At 45.5% G+C, this 21,391-nt stretch overlaps 1 protein-coding gene across 2 annotated transcripts in view; it reads left to right on the plus strand.

The window, feature by feature from the left end:
* ITGA1 (integrin subunit alpha 1) overlaps positions 1-21,391 on the plus strand; it is a 129,474-nt gene that overhangs the window by 66,287 nt on the left and 41,796 nt on the right. For both annotated transcript variants that reach the window (XM_084629156.1, XM_084629157.1), the window contains exons 11-15: positions 1,596-1,740; positions 2,530-2,672; positions 11,168-11,311; positions 18,126-18,380; positions 20,310-20,440. In XM_084629156.1, the coding sequence (XP_084485282.1) occupies positions 1,596-1,740; positions 2,530-2,672; positions 11,168-11,311; positions 18,126-18,380; positions 20,310-20,440 (818 nt within the window). The remainder of the gene's footprint in view (positions 1-1,595; positions 1,741-2,529; positions 2,673-11,167; positions 11,312-18,125; positions 18,381-20,309; positions 20,441-21,391) is intronic.

A 21,391-nucleotide genomic window follows, 5' to 3' on the forward strand; every position in this document is an offset into this window, starting at 1 on the left:
GGAATTAGGATTCCTGAATTCTGTCCACAATTTTGTTACTGGTTTGCTGTATCACATTTTGAAGCTCTCAATAACTCAGTCATTTGTAAAATGAATAGAAAAATATTTATAAGAATAAGTTTTGTGAATCTAAATTAATTAATGCTCACATAGCACTGTGGCATCAGCAAATGATTTTCTATAAATGCAAATTGTTGTTATTGTATTTTAAAAGTAAGAGGTTTTTATGCCATCTCTTGGAAAGATTTCATATTATTAAATGACAGTTTTAACTATAAAATACTGAAATGTATAAGTTCTGTATTACTAGAGGTATAGCATTTTTAATACATTGACTATTTCAAATACATAAATTCTAAGTGGTAAATATTAATGGAACATCAGTGCAGGGTACTGAATCACAGAATATCAGGGTTGGAAGGGACCTCAGGAGGTCATCTAGTCCGATCACCTGCTCAAAGCAGGACCTATCCCCAATTTCTGCCCCAGAACCCTAAATGGCCCCCTCAAGGATTGAACTCACAACCCTGGGTTTAGCAGGCCAATGCTCAAACCACTGAACTATCTCTCCCCCCACAAGCTGAAAACTGTAGTAACCAGAAATCATTAACTCTTTATTTATTTTAGAAAATAATAATGTGCCCATTGTGATGATCTAGACAATGTACAAAATTAATATGTTAATTAAATACTAGGCCCAAAGGATGGAAAGACCTCCACCCTAAGAAAAAAAATAGAGGCAAAGGAAAACAACACAAAGAGAGAGGGAATGAACTGGGCAGTTCATCGGAGATGAACTGGCCCATGTGAAAAGGCCTCCCCCACAGGTTTGAATGCAGTTAGAGTTTAGCATTGATGAAAACCTGAGCAACAGACTTTGTTTCACTTGACCTTGCACAAATACTGTTTCAGAAATACAATCTCTCCACTTTTACATGGAGGGATATAAAATATAACATGGTAATTATGATTCAGAGAGATTATTAGCCCTTACACACAGATATTATCCAGACTACCAGCCAGAGGAAGGCTTAAGATCCATTTGGTATTGTATATGGTTGCAGTAGCCAAAGGGACAAACTGCCAAGATCAGAACCTCGTTGAAGGAATGGATTTGTTGATATTTCAGCAGACTGGAAATGGGACACCTTTACTTTTTCTGGAAGGCCAGACTGACTCCTACAGGCACAAAAGATCAGCAGACCCATCCCAAGGGGTTTAAAATCCATCTGGAGATCAGTAGAAGCACTGTACTAAGAGGCTACCCAAGAATGGCATTAAATGAGTGCATTTCCTAGTTGGCCTTGCCCTGGCTACTTTTGCTGTCTTGCTTATGCTATCTGGCTCTGCATACCCCAGTGGAATAAGACATATTCCACTTTGCCTTTACTCCTTTGGCCCAAAGTTGTTAATAAAAATGGGATGAAAAGTGACTTCACTTTATGATTGTGAGGAACATACTAATGTATGAAACGCAAGGCTAAATATTGCAAGTATATGTGAAACAAAAATCAAAGAATATCAAAGAAAATCCAGAGACGATGATTATGGTTCTTGTAAAGAACAATGGTTTTGGTTTTTTTTCTGAATGTAAGGACTGGATCATGCTTGGAGCAGTTGGAGCATATGACTGGAATGGGACAGTAGTCATGCAAAAAAACAGTATGGTTTTAATGCCAAGAAATGATACATTTCGTGACAAGTCTTCAGAAAGAAATGAACCTCTTGCAGCTTATCTAGGTAAGAGAAATGATCCTGCGGAAATCTTTGCGGAAACCCCTGTGAATTTTGTGTGTTCTCTCTAAAACTCTTCCAAAAAGATATTCCTGACAAAATACAGTCCTGGCTTCCAGGTGGTGAGGAAGATTTGGACTCCAGAGGCATGTCTAAACTATAATATTTCATCATATTAGAACTTGAGTATGACCAATCGAGTTAGATGACACAATATGACCATAACTCTGCAGTCAATGTAGATCACGAAACACCCAAACCTTTTGGGTCATTCTAGACTGCAGCTGAAAGCAAGCTTCCCAGCCTGAGCAGATTGACTCGTGCTAGTTTGGCTCAAGCTAACATGCTAGCAGAGTGGCTAACCGCTTGAATTCAGACCCAGGGGAGTTGAATCCAAGGTAGCACAAGTCCTTCTACCTGGGCTATGAGGCTCGCTCTCAGCTGCAGTGTAGATGTAACACTGACAGACCCTGGTTGTCGGGATTGAACTAGGGACCTCTGGAGCTTAGTGCATGAGCCTCTACTGCATGAGCTAAAGGCTAACTGGCTGTTAGCTAAGGCTGTAGAGCAAACTCATTTAACTCTAAGTGGTCTTGGTGGGACAGAACACCACACCCAGAAGGTCTGTGGGTTACATAGACACACCCTTATACACATCTGCTAGCATGGCCTCATGGAAAAAAAGTTACACTTGTATGTGGTTTTGCAGTATTGGACCTTAAGGTTTTAAATCACAGCAATTATTGCTGATGCAGTCTGTAAATGTTACATCTTGAATTATTTTACTTCTCCTAGGATACACTGTAAATTCAGCATTGACACCCGGAGATGTGCTATACATTGCTGGTCAACCTCGCTATAATCACACAGGCCAAGTTATCATTTACAAAATAGTAGGAGGAGATGTAAAAATACTACAGCGGTTAAATGGAGAACAAGTAAGCATGTGTTTTACAGTTAAAATGTAGGTGGAATATAGTAAACAAATCTGTTCACAATGTAATTTGAATGAAAACTATGGATCAGAAAAGCATCTTAGGGAAATTCATAGAATCATACAATATCAGGGTTGGAAGGGACCTCAGGAGGTCATCTAGTTCAACTCCCTGCTCAAAGCAGGACCAATCCCCAACTAAATCATCCCAGCCAGGGCTTTGTCAAGCCTGACCTTAAAAACCTCTAAGGAAGGAGATTCCACCAGCTCCCTAGGTAACGCATTCCAGTGTTTCACCACCCTCCTAGTGAAAAAGTTTTTCCTAATATCCAACCTAAACCTTCCCCACTGCAACTTGAGACCATTACTCCTTGTTCTGTCATCTGGTACCACTGAGAACAGCCTAGATCCATCCTCTTTGGAACCCCCTTTCAGGTAGTTGAAAGCAGCTATCAAATCCCCCCTCATTCTTCTCTTCTGCAGGCTAAACAATCCCAGCTCCCTCAGCCTCTCCTCATAACTCATGTGTTCCAGTCCCCTAATCATTTGTGTTGCCCTCCGCTGGACTCTCTCCAATTTTTCCACACCCTTCTTGTAGTGTGGGGCCCAAAACTGGACACAGTACTCCAGATGAGGCCACATCAATGCCGAATAGAGGGGAATGATCATGTCCCTCGATCTGCTTGCAATGCCCCTACTTATACATCCCAAAATGCCATTGGCCTTCTTGGCAACAAGGACACACTGTTGACTCATATCCAACTTCTCGTCCACTGTCACCCCTAGGCAGTGATGAGCTGCCAAAATCTTAACAACCGGTTCCCTATAAAATGTTCTGATTTAGGGGAAGTGCCACAGTATGTATTTTTTGTACCTTTCTCCATAAGAAGGGGCAATGCATGGAGTCACTGGGAGTTGTACTTAGTAAAAAAAACAAAAAACATTTTTACATGTTTATTACAATAGAAACAAATTATTGCTTTATTAAACGCATATCAACATAATGAATGAGGCAAGTGCGACCCCTGTTAATAAAATAATAAACTAGACAAGGGGTGGGCAAACTTTTTGGTCCGAGGGCCACATTGGGGTTGCAAAATTGTATCGGATGCTGGGTAGGGAAGGTTGTGCCTCCCCCCCAAACAGCCTGTCCCTGCCCCCTATCCGACCCCCACCCACTTCCTGCCCCCGACTGCCCCCCTCAGAACCCACAACCCATTAACCCCCCCCATCTCCTTGTCCCCTGGCCACCCCCTCCCAAGACCCCCCACCCTAACTGCCTGCCAGGACCCCACCCCTTATCCAACTTGCCCCGTTCCCTGTCCCCTGATTGCCCAGACCCCATCTACCACCACCCTGACAGACCCCCGTAACTCCTACGCCTCCCCAACCCTCCCTCCCCCATTCCCTGTCCCCTGACCACTCCCCTAGAACCTCTGTCACCTCCAACCGCTCCCTGCCCCTTATCCAACCCCTCCTCTCAGCCCCGGCCCAGCCCCCTTACCATGCTGCTCAGGGCAGCGTGTATGGATGCCGCTTGGCCCGCTGGAGCTCGCAGCCCCACCCTCTTACCATGCCACTCAAAGCGGAAGGAGCTGCAGAGCTGCCCAGGAGCGGTCCAGAGTGCTGGTGCCGACAGCGTGGCATGCTGAGGCTCTGTGCGGGGTGGGGGAGGGGCGGAAGGCAGGGGAGGGTTTGGGGGAGCCTTCCTGGCCAGGAGCTCAGGGAGCCATAATAATTTTTAACAACTGGTTCTAAAACTGCTTCAAAATTTAACAACCAGTTCATGCGAACCGGTGCGAACTGGCTCCAGCTCACCACTGCCCCAGGTCCTTTTCTGCAGAACTGCTGTCTAGCCACTCGGTCCCTAGTCTATAGCAGTTGTAACAAAGTTCCTCCTCTACCTTGGTGGGTCTTGTGCTTATTGGCAGATTTGCTCGCCTTGGAGCTTCATAGTAGCCCTCAGTTTGGACGTTTTCATTAACCCACAGTCCTGGTCGACTCCTCCTGTGTCTGACCAGGAGTTGGGAGGATTTGGGGGGAACCCAGGCCTGCCCTCTACTCCAGGTTCCAGCCCAGGGCCCTGTGGAATGCAGCTGTCTAGAGTGCCTCCTGGAACAGCTGTGCGACAGCTACAACTCCCTGGGCTACTTCCCCATGGCCTCCTCCCAACACCTGCTTTATCCTCACCATAGGACCTTCCTCCTGGTGTCTGATAATGCTTGTACTCCTCAGGCCTCCAACAGTATGCATTCTCACTCTCAGCTCCTAGCGCCTCCTGCTCCCAGTTCCTTACATGCGCACCACAAACTGAAGTGAGCTTCTTTTTAAACCCAGGTGCCCTGATTAGCCTGCCTTAATTGATTCTAGCCGCTTCTCGATTGGCTGCAGGTGTTCTAATCAGCCTGTCTGTCTTAATTGTCTCCAGAAGGTTCCTGATTGTTCTGGAACCTTCCCTGTTCTGGAACCTTACCCAGGGAAAAGGGACCTATTTAACCTTGGGCTAATATATCTGCCTTCTATTACTCTCCTGTAGCCATCCGGCCCAACCCTGTCACACAGTGCATGGGATTCTTCCGTCCTAAGTGCAGGCTTTGCACTTGTCCTTGTTGAACCTCATCAGATTTCTTTTGGCCCAATCCTCTAATTTGTCTAGGTCACTCTGTATCCTATCCCTGCCCTCCAACGTATCCACCACACCTCCCGGTTTAGTGTCATCTGGAAACTTGCTGAGAGTGCAATCCACACCATCCTCCAGATCATTAATAAAGATATTGAACAAAACCGGCCCCAGGACTGACCCTTGGGGCACTCTGCTTGATAATGGTTGCCAGCTACACATGGAGCCATTGACCACTACCCGTTGAGCCCAATGATCTAGCCAGCTTTCTATCCACCTTATAGTCCGTTCATCCTGACCTTGTTCGTGAAGACAGAAGCAAAAAAAGCATTGAGTACATTAGCTTTTTCCACATCCTCTGTCACTAGGTTGCCTCCCCCATTCAGTAAGGGGCCTACACTTTCCTCAACCTCCTTCTTGTTGCTAACATACCTGTTGAAACCCTTCTTGTTACTCTTAACATCCCTTGCTAGTTGCAACTCCAGTTTTGATTTGGCCTTCCTGATTTCACTCCTGCATGCCTGAATAATATTTTTATACTTCTTCCTGGTCATTTGTCCAAGCTTCCATTTCCTGTAAGCTTCTTTTTCGTGTTTAATTTCAGCAAGGATTTCACTGTTAAGCCAAGCTGGTCGCCTGCCATATTTACTATTCTTTCTACACATAGGGATGGGTTGATCCTAATACTTCATAAAGTATAAGCTGTTAACATGCTCACAGGATTCTCCTATCTGCTAAGGAACGCAAAATGAACTTAAATCAACCAGATATTTCCCCAGGAGAATTTCCCGTGTACAGGGAATCTTAGCCAGTGTATACCTAGTGAAGGTGGCATAGCCACCTCCTACACCAGCTGCTATGCCTATCCCTGGGGAGGAGTGGGTATGGCAGGGCAGAGCAGGGGTGTGATTGAGCTAAATTCCACTACATTTGATCTCCCCACTAGTACAAATTCTGCAGCACCTTGTAGTAGTGGTGAAAGTTACAGAGCCCCCCTGCTGCTTTAACTTCCACCAGGACTGGGCAGCCAGGGACCAGGGAATCACAACCAGCTTCACTGCTGCCATTGTCAAGTATGCCTGAGAACAGCGGATATGGTTGAGAATTTGATGTTTGTATATTGAAGGCAGGAGAGACCTTTTTAACACTCATCCAGATTTCATACTGTGTCATCACAATGACCTTTTATTATGATTACGGTAAATTTATAAAGCGTATACATTAATATAAAGCTGGAGTCTAAGTGTATCTTTGATTCACAATTTCAGGTATCAGCAAAAAGAATGAGCAGTACTTGTGGCACCTTATAGACTAACAAATTTATTTGGGCATAAGCTTTCATGGGCTAAAACCCACATCATCAGATGCATGCAGTGGAAAATACAGTAGGAAGAGATTTTATATATATATATACAGAGAACATGAAAAAATGGGGGTTGCCATACCAACTCTAACAAGACTAATCAATTAAGTGGGCTATTATCAGCAGGAGAAAACAAACTTTTGCAGTGATAATCAGGATGGCCCATTTCAAACAGTTGACAAGAAGGTGTGAGTAACAGTACGGGGAAAAATTAGCACAGGGAAATAGTTTTTAGTTTGTGTAATGAATCATCCACTCCCAGTCTTTATTCAAACCTAAGTTAATGGTGTTCAGTTTGCAAATTAATTCCAGTTCTGCAGTTTTTCATTGGAGTCTATTTTTGAAGGCTTTTTGTTGAAGAATTGTGACTTTTAGGTCTGTAATTGAGTGTCCAGGGAGGTTGAAGTGTTCTCCGACTGGTTTTTGAATGTTATAATTCTTGATGTCTGATTTGTTTCCATTTATTCTTTTGTGTAGAGACTGTCCGGTTTGGTCAATGTACATGGCAGAGGGGCATTGCTGGCATATGATGGCATATATCACATTGGTAGATGTGCAGGTGAACGAGCCCTTGATGGTGTGGCTGATGTGATTAGGTCCTGTGATGGTGTCCCTTGAATAGATATGTGGACAGAGTAGGCAACGGGGTTTGTTGCAAGGATAGGTTCCTGGGTTAATGTTTGTGTTGTGTGGTGTGTGGCTGCTGGTGAGTGTTTGCTTCAGGTTGGGGGGCTGTCTGTAAACGAGGACTGGCCTGTCTCCCAAGATCTGTGAGAGTGAGGGATCATCAGGATGTAGATCCTTGATAATGGAGAGGTTTTAGTTGGGGGCTGAAGGTGACGGCTAGCAGCATTCTGTTACTTTCTTTGTTGGGCCTGTCCTGTAGTAGGTGCATCTGATGAAGTGGATTTTAGCCCACGAAAGCTTATGCCCAAATAAATTTGTTAGTCTCTAAGGTGCCTCAAGTACTCCTCGTTCTTTATTCAATATTTTGTTTTCTTCTCATTCAGTGTGTGGCCCCATATCTTATTTATTGTACATCACTCAAACCCCAATTCTCCAGGACCTCATTCAACTGCCTTAACCATGAGTAAGGCTGAAAGTCTGTCACCGAGGTCATGGAAATCACAGATTCTGTGACTTCCTGCAACCTCCATGACTTCTGCAGCAGCCGGTGTGGCTGACCCCAGGGCCGCCCGAGCAGCTGGGGCAGTCTGGGGGCCAGCCACACCGACCACTGCTTGGGTAGCCCCAGGCAGCTGGCCCTAGGGGCTGCCGGAGTAGCAGCGGTCCTGAAGCAGCAGTGGCGCCCTGGACCACCCCCACCCACAACCACTAGCTGTGCCCCAGGTCGCCCACCCCTGCCCCAGAGCACCAGTGGTGCCCCAAGCACACACCCCTGCTACTCCAGAGCAGCAGCGGCGCCCCAGAGCCCCTCCTTCCCCCAGAGCAGCAGCAGCACCCTGGAGCCCCACAGAGAACCTAAGATTTTGTCAGGGGTATTTATAGTGCAAGTTATGGACAGGTCATGGGCTGTGAATTTTTGTTTATTGCCTGTGACCTGATTATGACTTTTATTAAAAATACCTGTGATTAAATCTTAGACTTAACCATCAGCCACTCCTTTCTCATCCCTGTAATCCCTGGCCTCATTCACTACACATCTTCCAACTTCTGCAGCAAATAAGAGGGGTCACTACACAACCCTGATCCTTCCTCAGAGCAGATCCATCCAGTGCACTGAATGAGGCAGGAGTCCTCTGGAAAAACTAGTATGTGGTCATGTAATTAAAGACTATATCAAAATACAAATGCACAAGAGGGCCAAATTAAGGGTGCACAGGCAACCCTAATTCTGGCATTTCCTAACTTCTGAGTGCTCGGCATTGCAATCTTATTAATAGCCTTTAATCAGGTTGGGTTTTTTTTCGTAATTTCCTAGGTATTTAAAAAAGCAAACTGAAACATCAGAAATTCCATCATATGGCATCATATCGACATCCACATGGTTCATCTGCTGAGTTGGGACCTTTAGATCCACTGCACAGATCTCAGCTTCTTGAACTAATGGAGTAAAGGATAGCAATAGTAGGTTGTCATCCTCTATGTGGAGCAGCCCCAGGCAGGGAGGAGAACACACACTGCCAGTGGGAGTCATCGATACTTGCTGACAGCAGAGGAATGGTGAGACTCGAGAGTCTTGCATTCCATTCCAGGCTTTGAAGGGGAGTGTACTCTAGTAGTCACAGAACCTTCTGCCTGTTTTCTTACCCAAGCTTAACCCTTTCTGTCATGTTCCCTCCCACCTGTACCTGTCCCAGTCTTTACTCTTCCCCCACCCCTAGCTCCTCATCCCATCCCATTCTCCTTGCCTTTCCAGTCTCCACTCCTCAGACTTCTCATGCTATTCCCATTCTCTTTGTCAAACCAGTACCACACTTGCCTTCTCTTCCCAGCTCCACATCTAATCTTGGTAACCTGTCCCAACTGGCTCCCAGTCCCACTCCCCATCCCCCCCCCCACACACATACAGAGTTTTCCTCACTGGCTCCCTGTCTCCTCGTCCAAGCAGTGCCAGCCTCCCCTCAGTGATGAGCTGCCAAAAACTTAACAACGGGTTCCCTCCTCACCCCACAAAGGGGTCGTTACCCAACCCCGCCCCCCAGGACTCCTGCCCCATCCACCTCCCTCCCCTGTCCCCTGACTGCCCCCAGAACTGGGCAGAAGGGTCTCGTGGGCCACCGTAGTGGGGGTGAGGTGGGGAATCCCAGAGGTGCTTACTTGGGGAAGCTCCCAGGAAGCATCCGTCAGGTCCCTCTGACTCCTAGGGGTGGGGGAGCATAGCTGGGGGGGAGCAGGAGGAGCGGCTGCTGCCCCACTGATCACATCAAAAGTGGCTCTTTAGGCGCTGACTCCCTGGGTGCTCCAGGGCTGGAGCACCACGGGGAAAATTTGGTGGGTGCACCCACCGGCAGCTCCCCGCCCCACGCCCGGCCCCAGCTCACCTCACCTCTACTCCACCTCCTCCCCTGAACGCACCGCCCTGCTCTGCTTCTCCGCCCGCCCCCGGCTTCCCACGGATCAGCTGTTCAGCAGGAAGCCAGGGAGGGCTGAGAAGCAGGCGGCGGCTTCCCGCTCAGGCCCAGGGAGGCGGAGGTGAGCCAGGGCGGGGAGTGGTTTCTCTGCGTGCCCCCCCCAGGTTACCTGCTGTGGCACGGGCGGCCCTCCTCATGCCCCCCTGCTCCAGCTCACCTCCACGTCCCTGGGCCTGAGCAGGAAGCTGCAGCCTGCTTCTCAGCCTGCCCCAGCTTCCCGCGTCAATAGCTGATTCACAGGAAGCCTGGGGGGGCGGAGAAGCAGAGCGGGGTGGCACATTCAGGGGAGGAGGTGGAGTGGAGGTGAGCTGGTGCCAGGGGTGGGGTGGGGAGCTGCCGGTGGCTGCTCTGCATCCACCAAATTTTCCCCTTGGGTGCTTCAGGGCTGGAGTACCCATGGAGTCAGCACTTAAGGCGCCACTTTTGGCTGGTTAAATTTAGAAGCCGTTTTAGAACCGGTTGTCCCTCACGGAACAACCGGTTCTAACAGGGCTTCTAAATTTAACAACCAGTTCTAGCGAACCAGTGCGAACCGGCTCCAGCTCACCACTGCCTCCCCTCCATCTCCCCCCACACCAGCTCCCAGGCACAGCCTCCTTACCCAACAAATCCTAGACTCTCCCCTCAACTCCCAGTCATAGTTTTTTCTCTTCTGCCTCACGAGGCTCCTTGTTCTAATCTGCTCCTTTCCTTTCCCCTGAGTCTGGCTTTTGTGTCGTCTGGATTTGTGTCAGACAGCTTCCTCTTCCATACTGTCTGACCAGCAGAGATGGTCACTGAGAGCACCAGAGAGACAGACTCCTTGCTGTCACTTCCAGAGCACCCCAGTCCACATCAGCAGAAGCAGTAATTATAGGGAAAGTCAGGCTTTGCTCCCCATAATCCTGGGCTTCAGTATGCTCATTTTCCTTGTGGGGATGGTGTATGCATAGTCTGGTCACATGTAGGAGTTATGGAGGGTAGAGCACTAAACTCTAACTCTCTACTAAAGCTAAAAACGGATATTTTTCAAAGGCTTATAACTTGTCCAAATTTGAGCAGATTTTCACAGGAAGAGCAAAAGCTAGATCCCTGACGGAAAGACCACGCCCTGCCAAATGTCAATTCCCTGCCCCCAAAGCAAGGGGGGAGGAGTGCTAAAGCAGTTCAAGGAAAAGGTCCCCACATTTTTCTAAAGGGAAAAAACCATTTTTTTCTAGTCTGATTCTCAGAAATTGGTGAACCATTTTGGCTGAAATTTTCCAGAAAATGCAACTTAAGGCAGAAACCTCAGTTGTAAAATTTCAGCCCAAATGGTTAATGTCTCAAAGATATATGCAACTGAAAACATGGTCTTATAATGGGAAATGTTGAGCCTCCATAATATTAAGCAGTACTATCAGTCTCGCCTATAATAAATATGTCATATGTTTTTATTGCAGATTGGGTCATACTTTGGGAGTGTTATTACTACAGTTGACATCAATAAAGACTCATTTACAGACATTCTGCTAGTTGGAGCTCCTATGTACATGGGAACTGAAAAAGAGGAACAAGGAAAAGTGTATGTGTATTCTTTGAACAAGGTAACAGCGATACAGTTATTGGCTGGGGAAAAGGGATATGCTCATTAGTTTCTGTGGATCCCTTATTTGAACAAATAATTTGATTAAAACCTTGACTTGGAGATACTCAAATGACAGAAGGTGAGGGAGGTGGCCTACAAAAAGAGCAGAATGGAAAATATTTTTTAATGACAAATCTAGTTAAATTACCAGCACATAATACAGAGTAGTTCCAGGGAATCTAACGTAATATTTTATATGGCTAAGAAATGTATCCTTAATAGACCTGGGTGAAAACTGAGTTCAGCCCCCATTCATACTACAACTTTCATCTGTGTTGTCAACAAATTAGGGGAAAACCTTGCTGTACCTGGGTTTCCTGAGTTAGTTACAACTGCAGTGCGGATGGAACTTGTTGGGTCTTCCTGCTTAAAGAGGAAGGATGGTTAGAGTGCTAGTCTGGGTCGGGGGAGAATGGGTTCAGTTCCTTGCTCTGCCACATACTTCCTGTTTGACTCTGGGCTTGTCCACATGGGAACACTCAGGGAAATTAATCTAAATTAATGGTTGAAGTGGATTATTAGTTAAACCACATTAAGCCTCTTTGTGGACACTCTGAATCAGAAGTTAAATGGCCTTTACCTTAAGCTAAATCAAATTAAGGCAGTTTTAATTATGAATCAAAGTATCCACACAGGAGTTTAATCTAGTTTAACTAATCCACTTTAAATTAATATCTTTAGTTAATTTAAATTAATTTTCCCAAGTGTCCCCATGTAGACAAGCCCCAAGTGCATGCATAAAATAGATGTAATAGTGCTCCCATACTTTACAGGGGTGCTGTTAGGATGAGCACATTAAAGATTGTGAGTTGTGGAGATATTACAGGGATGGGGCCCAGATAGATAGATTCTGATTCACTTCGTTCTCTAACTTGGCAGTGATATTCCTGAATGTTCTTCAAATTGATTGTCCATGTGGATTCCATTCTTGAGGCGCATGTGCCCCATTCACGTAAGATCAGATTCTTTTGACCAGCAGTGTCTGTTGGGGCTATGCCTGTGCCCTAGATGTCTTCATACCCCACCATCCCCACTCCCAGTCATAAAGGGTACTGTGAGCCCAACCATCCCTTAGTTCTTTCTTACTGCCCATGGTGGTGAGATAGAACCCTTGCAGTGTCTGACTGCATCTCTGTGACTGTTGCAGTTAGCGTTAGTGATTTATTAGTTGAGGTAGTTAGTTAACTTTTATTTTGCCCAGTGGCTTAAAAATATAACATTTTTATTAATTTTTCTTACACAGTTAATAGGCTCAGAGCCCCAGCCATCCAGTACTGGGACTCAATTTCTGATAATAGAAGCTGCATCTTAGGAGTTTAAGACATGCTCCTCGTGATGCTTCTGTGCCTCTCAACAATAGGCACTCTAAATGGCTGATTCGTTTAGGTGAAGGGCATATCCCTGACCATTGCTCCAGCTGCCTCTCTTTTTCCAAGCGCACTGAGAAGGGATGCCAGCCAAAGGTTATATTGTCTGGAGCAGGGGTAGGAAAGAGCCTCACTCCAGAGATAAGGAGACTCTCGTAACTGGGTCACAATTGTCAACTTGTGTTTGGGCTGGTCTTGAACTTTGCAGTGGAATGGCCTAAGATGGGTTCCTCTGGACTCTGATGCCAGCAGTACCAGCTAAATCTAAATCCACTGACCACCTTTCCTCCAGTACTGACTCTTTGATACCCACAGGACCCAGTGCATTGATATCATCCCTTTTGACACCTGTGGCCTATTTGAGACCAAGTGAGTCTGGTACCAGAGTCCCCCTTGCTGACTCATACAACATCAGCTATGCTAACGAGGCCTTCAGTCACTGAAATTACAGGAACACATACAGCTATGCAGTACCATCTGCTTCTCCTACCCAGATAAAGGGATGCAGGAGCACCCTAACACAGCAGAATGGGAGCCCCACCACTGGAGGAGGGGTATGTCTTCTCTATCATAGAGACTCATTTCCTGTTCATCCCCCTCCATGGGAAGCACACTGAGAGTCAGGGAGGGATTACACAGTGAAATTAATGGCCAAGACCCTTGACATCTCACTGGAAACTGTGTGGCTTCTCTTGCATGATCAGCTAGACATTCTGCACCGTTCCATACCTGGTAGAGTCACCATATGCATTAACGAGGGACCGTTGCAAGGATGAGGAGCAGACTCCAGCATCAATAGCTGTCACTTTTAAGAGGGTGGATAGATGGTACCAAGTTCATCACAAGGGCTTTGAGGAAGCCCCTCACAAGGGCTTCTATTCACTTCTGGTGCCAAGCTCACTTGTCATAGCAGCTATTCAGGAAAGATCCAAGCAGCAAGGGCCTTATAAACAACACAAAGGGAAAAGGATCGTTAAAGAGTGGATCTGTTCAGCAAAAAAGTCTACTCCTCTGACAGTTTCCAGATAGGCATTGCCAACTGCCAGGTGCTTCTGGCAAAATGTGACTATCTGCACTCGAACAAATTGTCTCAATTTATAGAAAGACCTCTTGCAGGAGCACACGAAGTATTAAAATTCATCATGCTAGAGGCACAGCTGATAGCTGGGAACTTCCCTGCAGGCTGCTTTGGATGTGTCTGAGACATCTGCATACACCATGACCACACTGGGGGCAATAAGAAGATCCTCCTGGTGCTAGTCACTGGGGATACCAAGGGATGTCCAAATCATTTGAGGATTTTCCGTTTGAGGACTGCAATCTCTTCAACTCAAAGACCAACAAGTCCTTCCACTCATTAAAGGACTCCAGAGCCATTTTGTGTTCTCTAGTCTAGTACATGCCAAAGAGAAAGCAAGCCAGACTTCAAGCCTCCTTCAGCCAGCATTCCTGTGCCTCATACTATTATAACCCAGAGGGGGCACTGGAGCTACCAAGGAAGAAGTAGAGGTTCCAATACAGATGACCCACTGCCTCTGACAGATACGACACATTTGATGTCTTTCTCTTGACAGCAGCTTTCATACCACAGTCAGAACCTTTGGAGATTTCTACTCTTCTCCTCCCCCACTTTGCCTCTTTTGGTAACTGCCTTCCTTTTTTTCAGTAGCCTGGATTGGGACCATCATGGACCAGTGGGTCCAAGAGATTGTCAGTAATGGATATTTGCATACAATTTCAGTCCCTTCCTACCCTCCACCCCCTTTTCCCATCCCCTTCAGGGACCCCTCACAAAATACCATTGAAGCAAGTAGACTCTCTGCTACGTCTCAGAGCAACAAAATAGGTACCCTTAGAGTTCAGAGGTAGGTGGGTTTATTTCTACAATAGTATCATTCCAAAGAAGAAAGAAGGTTCAGTGTCTTAACTGCATATTTCCTATGAGTCAGATTTATCTCACATTTCTAGCAGGAATATCTCTGTATACATACAAAGTCCTGCCCTTTGGCCTTTCCACAGCTCGAAGGGTACCATCAAGTACTTGGCAGCTCATTTGAGGAGATGTATCCCATTTACAGGTTGATCTGAGGAAGATCATCCCCAGCAGGTAACAAACTCAATTCAAGTAACATTACACTGGGCTCAAAGACAGTGAAAAATCCACACTTACTCTTAATCAAAGCATAGAGTTCATAGGAGTCATGTTAGATTCTAGATTACCAAGAGCTTGCCTCCCAAAAGAAAGATTCCAAACTATAGCCGACCTCATCAGCCAACTTCAAGCTCATCCAAAAACCTCAATAACAGCATGCCTCATACTTCTGGGACACATGTCCTTATGGTCCTATGTGACAGCTTGACAGACTTTGCCTATACTTCATGCAAGGGTGATTGAAATCAGTGTATCTACACAGCAGACACTACATGGATGTGTTAGTCACAGTTCCACCCTCAAGAAGTCCCCTCTCATTAGATTGGCAAAAAGACATCTCAGATGTGCAAGGGAGTAACCTTTTTTGCACATCAGCATACCAATACTCTGGTGACAGATGTCTCATCTCAGGGATAGGGAAATCATCTGAATCACCCAACATAGTCACACAACACAACAGTTAGATCCTACATCCAGATCCAGTATTGTTATACGTGACAGCCTGGAAACTGGCTACCCAACATCCACTGAAAGAAAGTGTTCAGCAGAAGTTCAGAACATTCTGCTCCAAAGCAAGAAAGCCTCAACTAGACTGACTTCCATAAAGTTAAGTGGAAGAAGTCTTCTATTTGGGCGTCTCATCACCAGCTTCCCAACAATACCCATGTTATCAATATTGGACTATTTCCTGGCCCTGAAATGATTGACTTTCTATTCGTTTCAGAGGGATCCATCTAACAACAATATCTATGCATCACCCTCCTATCCAGGGCCACGCTGTGTTTTCTGACCCTGCAGTGACCAGATTCCTTACAGGCCTCTTTAATGTTTTTTCTACAGTTCAGAAGCTCCATCCCACTTGGGACCTCAGCATAGTATTAATAAGGTTGATGGATTCCCCACTTTGAACCATTAGCAATCTGTTCTCTGTACCACCTATCTAAGAAGACTGGCTTTTTAGTAGTGTCAAGGTTCCTCCCCCACTCTGAACTCTAGGGTACAGATGTGGGGACCTGCATGAAAAACCTCCTAAGCTTATCTTTACCAGCTTAGGTCAAAACTCCCCCAAGGTACAAAATATTCCACCCTTTGTCCTTGGATTGGCCGCTACCACCACCAAACTAATACTGGTTACTGGGGAAGAGCTGTTTGGACATGTCTTTCCCCCCAAAATACTTCCCAAAACCTTGCACCCCACTTCCTGGACAAGGTTTGGTAAAAAGCCTCACCAGTTTGCCTAGGTGACTACAGACCCAGACCCTTGGATCTTAAGAACAATGAACAATCCTCCCAACACTTGCACACACCCCCTTTTCTGGGAAATGTTGGATAAAAAGCCTCACCAATTTGCATAGGTGACCACAGACCCAAACCCTTCGATCTGAGAACAATGAAAAAGCATTCAGTTTCTTACAAGAAGACTTTTAATAAAAATAGAAGTAAATAGAAATAAAGAAATCCCCCCTGTAAAATCAGGATGGTAGATACCTTACAGGGTAATTAGATTCAAAACATAGAGAACCCCTCTAGGCAAAACCTTAAGTTACAAAAAAGATACACAGACAGAAATAGTTATTCTATTCAGCACAGTTCTTTTCTCAGCCATTTAAAGAAATCATAATCTAACACATACCTAGCTAGATTACTTACTAAAAGTTCTAAAACTCCATTCCTGGTCTATCCCCAGCAAAGACAGAATATAGACAGACACACAGACACTTTGTTTCTCTCCCTCCTCCCAGCTTTTGAAAGTATCTTGTCTCCTCATTGGTCATTTTGGTCAGGTGCCAGCGAGGTTACCTTTAGCTTCTTAACCCTTTACAGGTGAGAGGAGCTTTCCCCTGGCCAGGAGGGATTTCAAAGGGGTTTACCCTTCCCTTTATATTTATGACAAGTAGTCATTACATCAGCTTGAATGATAGGGGTGACTCAGGTCCATAAGTCAATTCTTCTATAGTGTTTCATAAGGACAGCTTTATTCTCAGAGCTAGCTTCCTGCTCAGAGTTGTTTCAGAATTCCATATGAACCAATTTATTAATCTCCGAGTTTTCTTCCATAACGTTAACTCAACCCTAGGGGAAGTTATACTTGATGTAATAAGGGCATTGTCAAGACAAAATCATTCAGGAACACACGTAGGCTCTTTGTGACCTTTGCTTATAGGGTTAAGGATCTCACAATATCATCGCAGAAAGTATCAATATGGGTCTCTAAGTGTATAAGAGTGTGTTACAGTTATCCAGGTTAGATCCACCCAGCCACATTACAGCTTATTCCACTAGAGGTCATGCAGCCTCTGCTATCTGACTGAAGAATGTCCCTATTTGTGACATGTATAAGGCCAGCAACATGGAGTTCAGTCCACACATTAACAGGAGACTATTCTTTGATACAGGCATCCAGATCAGATGCCTACTTTGGTAGGGCTGTCCTGCAGGATTCCTAGTATCCACCTCTACACAAACAGAAAATTGCTTGATGGCCATCATAAGTGGAATCCATATGAATAATCCTTTGAAGAAGAAAGCATGGTTACTTCCCTTACAGTAACTGTGACTCTTTGAGATGTGTTGTCCACATGGATTCCACAACCTGCCCTCCTTCCCTGCTTCTACAGAGACCTACTCCTCTGGCATTCTGTATTGACAAATGAACTGAGGATGGTTGGGCACACTCTGCCCTTTATACCTCAGGTGGGGGGCTTGAGGACAACTAGAACCTGGCACAGCCTGAATGGACCCTGATGACCAAAAGAATCCAATCTTGCACACATGGGGTGACTATTTCAGGGCTAGTAAACAACCCATACCTTACCAAGACTGGAATTACAATGTTCAGGACAACTGCCATTTGTGATCCAGAATAAACCTTGTTGTATCTTTCCAGTTCAGGGAACTTCTTTTGGAAAGAATCCTTGCAGCACCTTAAGGGGTTAAGTGGTTTAGTTAAAGTACCATACAGACACTATTAGGATGCTGTGCCTTCCTACAGCCCATTACTTCAGACAGCTGTCACAGACAGACAAACACACTGCATGTCTCTCCTTTCCTGCTTAGAGTCAGTATGGCAGCCATAGTTTAGGAACCACAGCTTTTCAGCATATATAGAATAATATTTTAACACCACATGGTTTCTGTTAAGCGATTTAACTTTGTGTAATTTATCTGTTTGTCTTGAGTGCACGTGCTTTTAAAAGCCTGCTTTGCTGCAAGTTGATGGCAGTCCCTAAACATTACATTTATCCTTTTCACAGACAACATTTGAATATCAGATGAGCCTTGAACCTATGAAGCAAACTTGCTGTTCATTGTTAAAGCACAGTTCCTGCAAAAATCACAAGAACGAACCTTGCGGTGCACGCTTTGGGACTGCAATTGCTTCAGTAAAGGACCTCAACCTTGATGGGTTTCACGATATTGTAATAGGAGCTCCTTTAGAGGATGATCATCGAGGAGCTGTGTACATATATCATGGCAATGGCAATAGTATAAGGAAAGAATATGCACAGGTAGGAGTCTGTGATAGGGTGTAAAACCCCACGCTGGGCTACAAGGGGTTAAAGGATTATTTTGGGCTCAGCCAGCCCCACTCAGCCACACCTGCAGCAAATGCTCCATCTAGTGTAGGAATTAAAAGGCAGGGATTTAGCTCATTTAGGTGGCAGAGCTGGAGGTGAGCTGGGTGGCAGATCTGCAGCCCACAGCTCCAGCAGAGCAGCGGGAAGCTTAAGACTCTGACACAACTGCCCAAAGGGGCTTTCTGTGTGGGAAGGAAGGACCCACCCCAGAAACAACCAGTGAAGGAAGTATCCTGTGGAGGTTGGATATTGGTAACCCCCTCTTACTTATTGTGATTTGGGTTTCCCCACCAGGGGAAAGCCTTGGACTAAGCTGATCCCAGGGGGTGTCCAAGAGGAAGAGGCCCAGGGAGGACAGCCTTATACAGCCTGGGGTGTCAGATTACTGGTAGCCCAAAGGGCCCTGGGTCAGAGCCTGGTGGAGTGGGAGAGCCCAGGCTCCCCTCCCCACAATCCCCTTGGCAGTCAAGAGTTGCAGCCATGACCATTAGGCCACACTCCCCAAGTGAGGACCGTTATAGAGTCAAACATATAGTTTAGCAGCAGTTTTAAGAACAGTGACAGGTTTCAGAGTAGCAGCCGTGTTAGTCTGTATCCGTAAAAAGAAAAGGAGTACTTGTGGCACCTTAGAGACTAACAAATTTATTAGAGCATAAGCTTTTGTGAGCTACAGCTCACTTCATCAGAGCTGTACTTCACAAAAGCTTATGCTCTAATAAATTTGTTAGTCTCTAAGGTGCCACAAGTACTCCTTTTCTTTTTATAAACAGTGTATCTTAACAGACATATCCTTTGATTAGGGTGGACTTATTACTCCTTGAGGGCTTGATCCAGCTCCTATTGAAATGAGTGGAAGTCTTTCCATTTACTTTGGATTAAATCCTTAGTTTCTTTAGTACAGCATTTGTGGCTCAATGGCAAGATTCCTATTGACTTCAGTCAGAGTTTGATAGACCCCACTGAAGTCAATGGGAGTTTTTCCACCGACTTCAGTAGGGTCAAATTGTGACCTCCGCAACCTTGACAGCTTCCTTTTGAGAATGCTAAGTACAGTTAAACTCATTCTGACTTTATTAAATTTGACTATTATGATCTATTGTTAGAAAACACTGTTTCTTATGTTTTATCATGTTTTCTACTGTGTTTTCATTAGAAACCTTCTAAATATGCTCTGTATGAATATATAAAGGAGACACTTAACAATTCCTAAAAGATCCATTTATATTGGGCATTTATATTGTGCTTATCACCATGGTAACTCTTTTAGAAGGTCTATAACAGGGGCGGCCAAACTTACTCACCCTCCGAGTCATATAAAACAACCTTCAGAAGTTCGAGAGCCAGGGCGCACCTGACGGTGCTCGGGACTTCAGCCCCACAGGAGGTGCCTGCCGGGGCTTCAGCCCAGCTCCTGTTGAAGCCTTGAGCCCTGGCAGGTGTACCCCACGGAGCTGACCCTCGAGACCCCCCCTCCCCACTGGGCAGAAGTCCTCGAGACCCCCCCTCCCCACGCCCTGACAGGTGTGCCCCATGGGGCTGAAGCCTCAAGGCCCTGCTCCCCGCTGGGCAGAAGCCCCTACCCTACCACCCTGCTGTAAGACAGAGGTCCTGAGCTCTCCCTCCCCCCAGTCTGGTAGGTGGAGAATGGGGAGGTGCATGGGGGGGGGGCTCCGTGAGCCGCACTTTAATGGTAAAAGAGCCACATGTGACTCGCAAGCCACAGTTTGGCCACCCCTGGTCTATAATGAAAATGCAGTGTTAAAATTCTAAAAAGCCTATTCACACCCAACTTGTGCATCCTTAATTTTTTGATATATGAGTTGTTGTATACGACATAAAGCTATTAATTCTTTTTCATAGCATATTCCATCAGGTGGAGATGGGGAAAAAGTGAAATTTTTTGGTCAGTCTATACATGGAGAAATGGATTTAAATGGTGATGGTCTAACGGATGTCACTATTGGAGGCCTTGGTGGTGCTGCCCTCTTCTGGTATGTATATTAAAAGCATTTGTTTAAAGGGCAAACCCTAATCACCTGTAGATGGTTGGATGTTCTCTGTTGGTAGATAAAAGGTTTCATGTTGACTGTTTTCCTTATTCCTGTACTGTTGTTGTATGTATTTAGATGGAATAAAAGAGCCTAAAGAGCCATAGGCATTAATATGACCTGAAACTTTCCAACATTAAACAGAGTTAAACAAGGTTCAGGGTTTGGTACACAGAGACCTCAGCTTACTTACTTTGTGCCATGGCAAACAAACCATTAAGTATCCTTTTAACTTTTTATTAAAGGTACAGAAAAATAAGGAAAAGCAGTTAAAGCATTTGAAATGCAAAGCCTTAAATAAGGTTTTCATTTTAACAACATTCCTTGTTCCCTGGAGAGTCTTCAGAAGGAATTCCCACCTCCAGCCCATCCCCCTCCACACCTTGTTCAACAGTTTTATAGGTGGTAATAACTGTTTTCTTTGGAAAAAGAGATGGGCTGGAACTTGAGCTGTTGCTCCTGCTGTTATTGTCCATCCTTTCCCATTTCCTAGAAGACCCAACAAGTTGGAGACACACACAAAAGTGGGAGAGAAAAAAATAACAGAGAAAATACAGCTTCTCTCACTTGCAGCCTCACTTCTGGAGAAACACAAGCATGGCTCATGGTCTTGTCAGTCACTCCAAGACCTGGCAAACTTGTACCAACATTGGGCAGTTTAGGGCATTGCATTTATCTTCCTGTTTCGTGACAGAGGCTTAGAGCAGTGTTGCAAAATATATAGTCTTGGCCAACTAAGCCAGACTCTTGTTAGACAGAAGGAAAAAAGGAGAGGGATAGGAAAGAGAAGAAATAAAGTGGAGAAGGAAAAGAACATACAAGTCTCACATCCCAGGTAGTATTTGGGATTTAGCCAAAGCCAGTGGAGGTGGTGATGTATTCTGGTTCCCTCTC

The sequence above is a fragment of the Lepidochelys olivacea genome (assembly GCF_965140295.1).
Source record: "Lepidochelys olivacea isolate rLepOli2 genome assembly, chromosome: 5".
NCBI lineage: Eukaryota > Metazoa > Chordata > Testudines > Cheloniidae > Lepidochelys > Lepidochelys olivacea.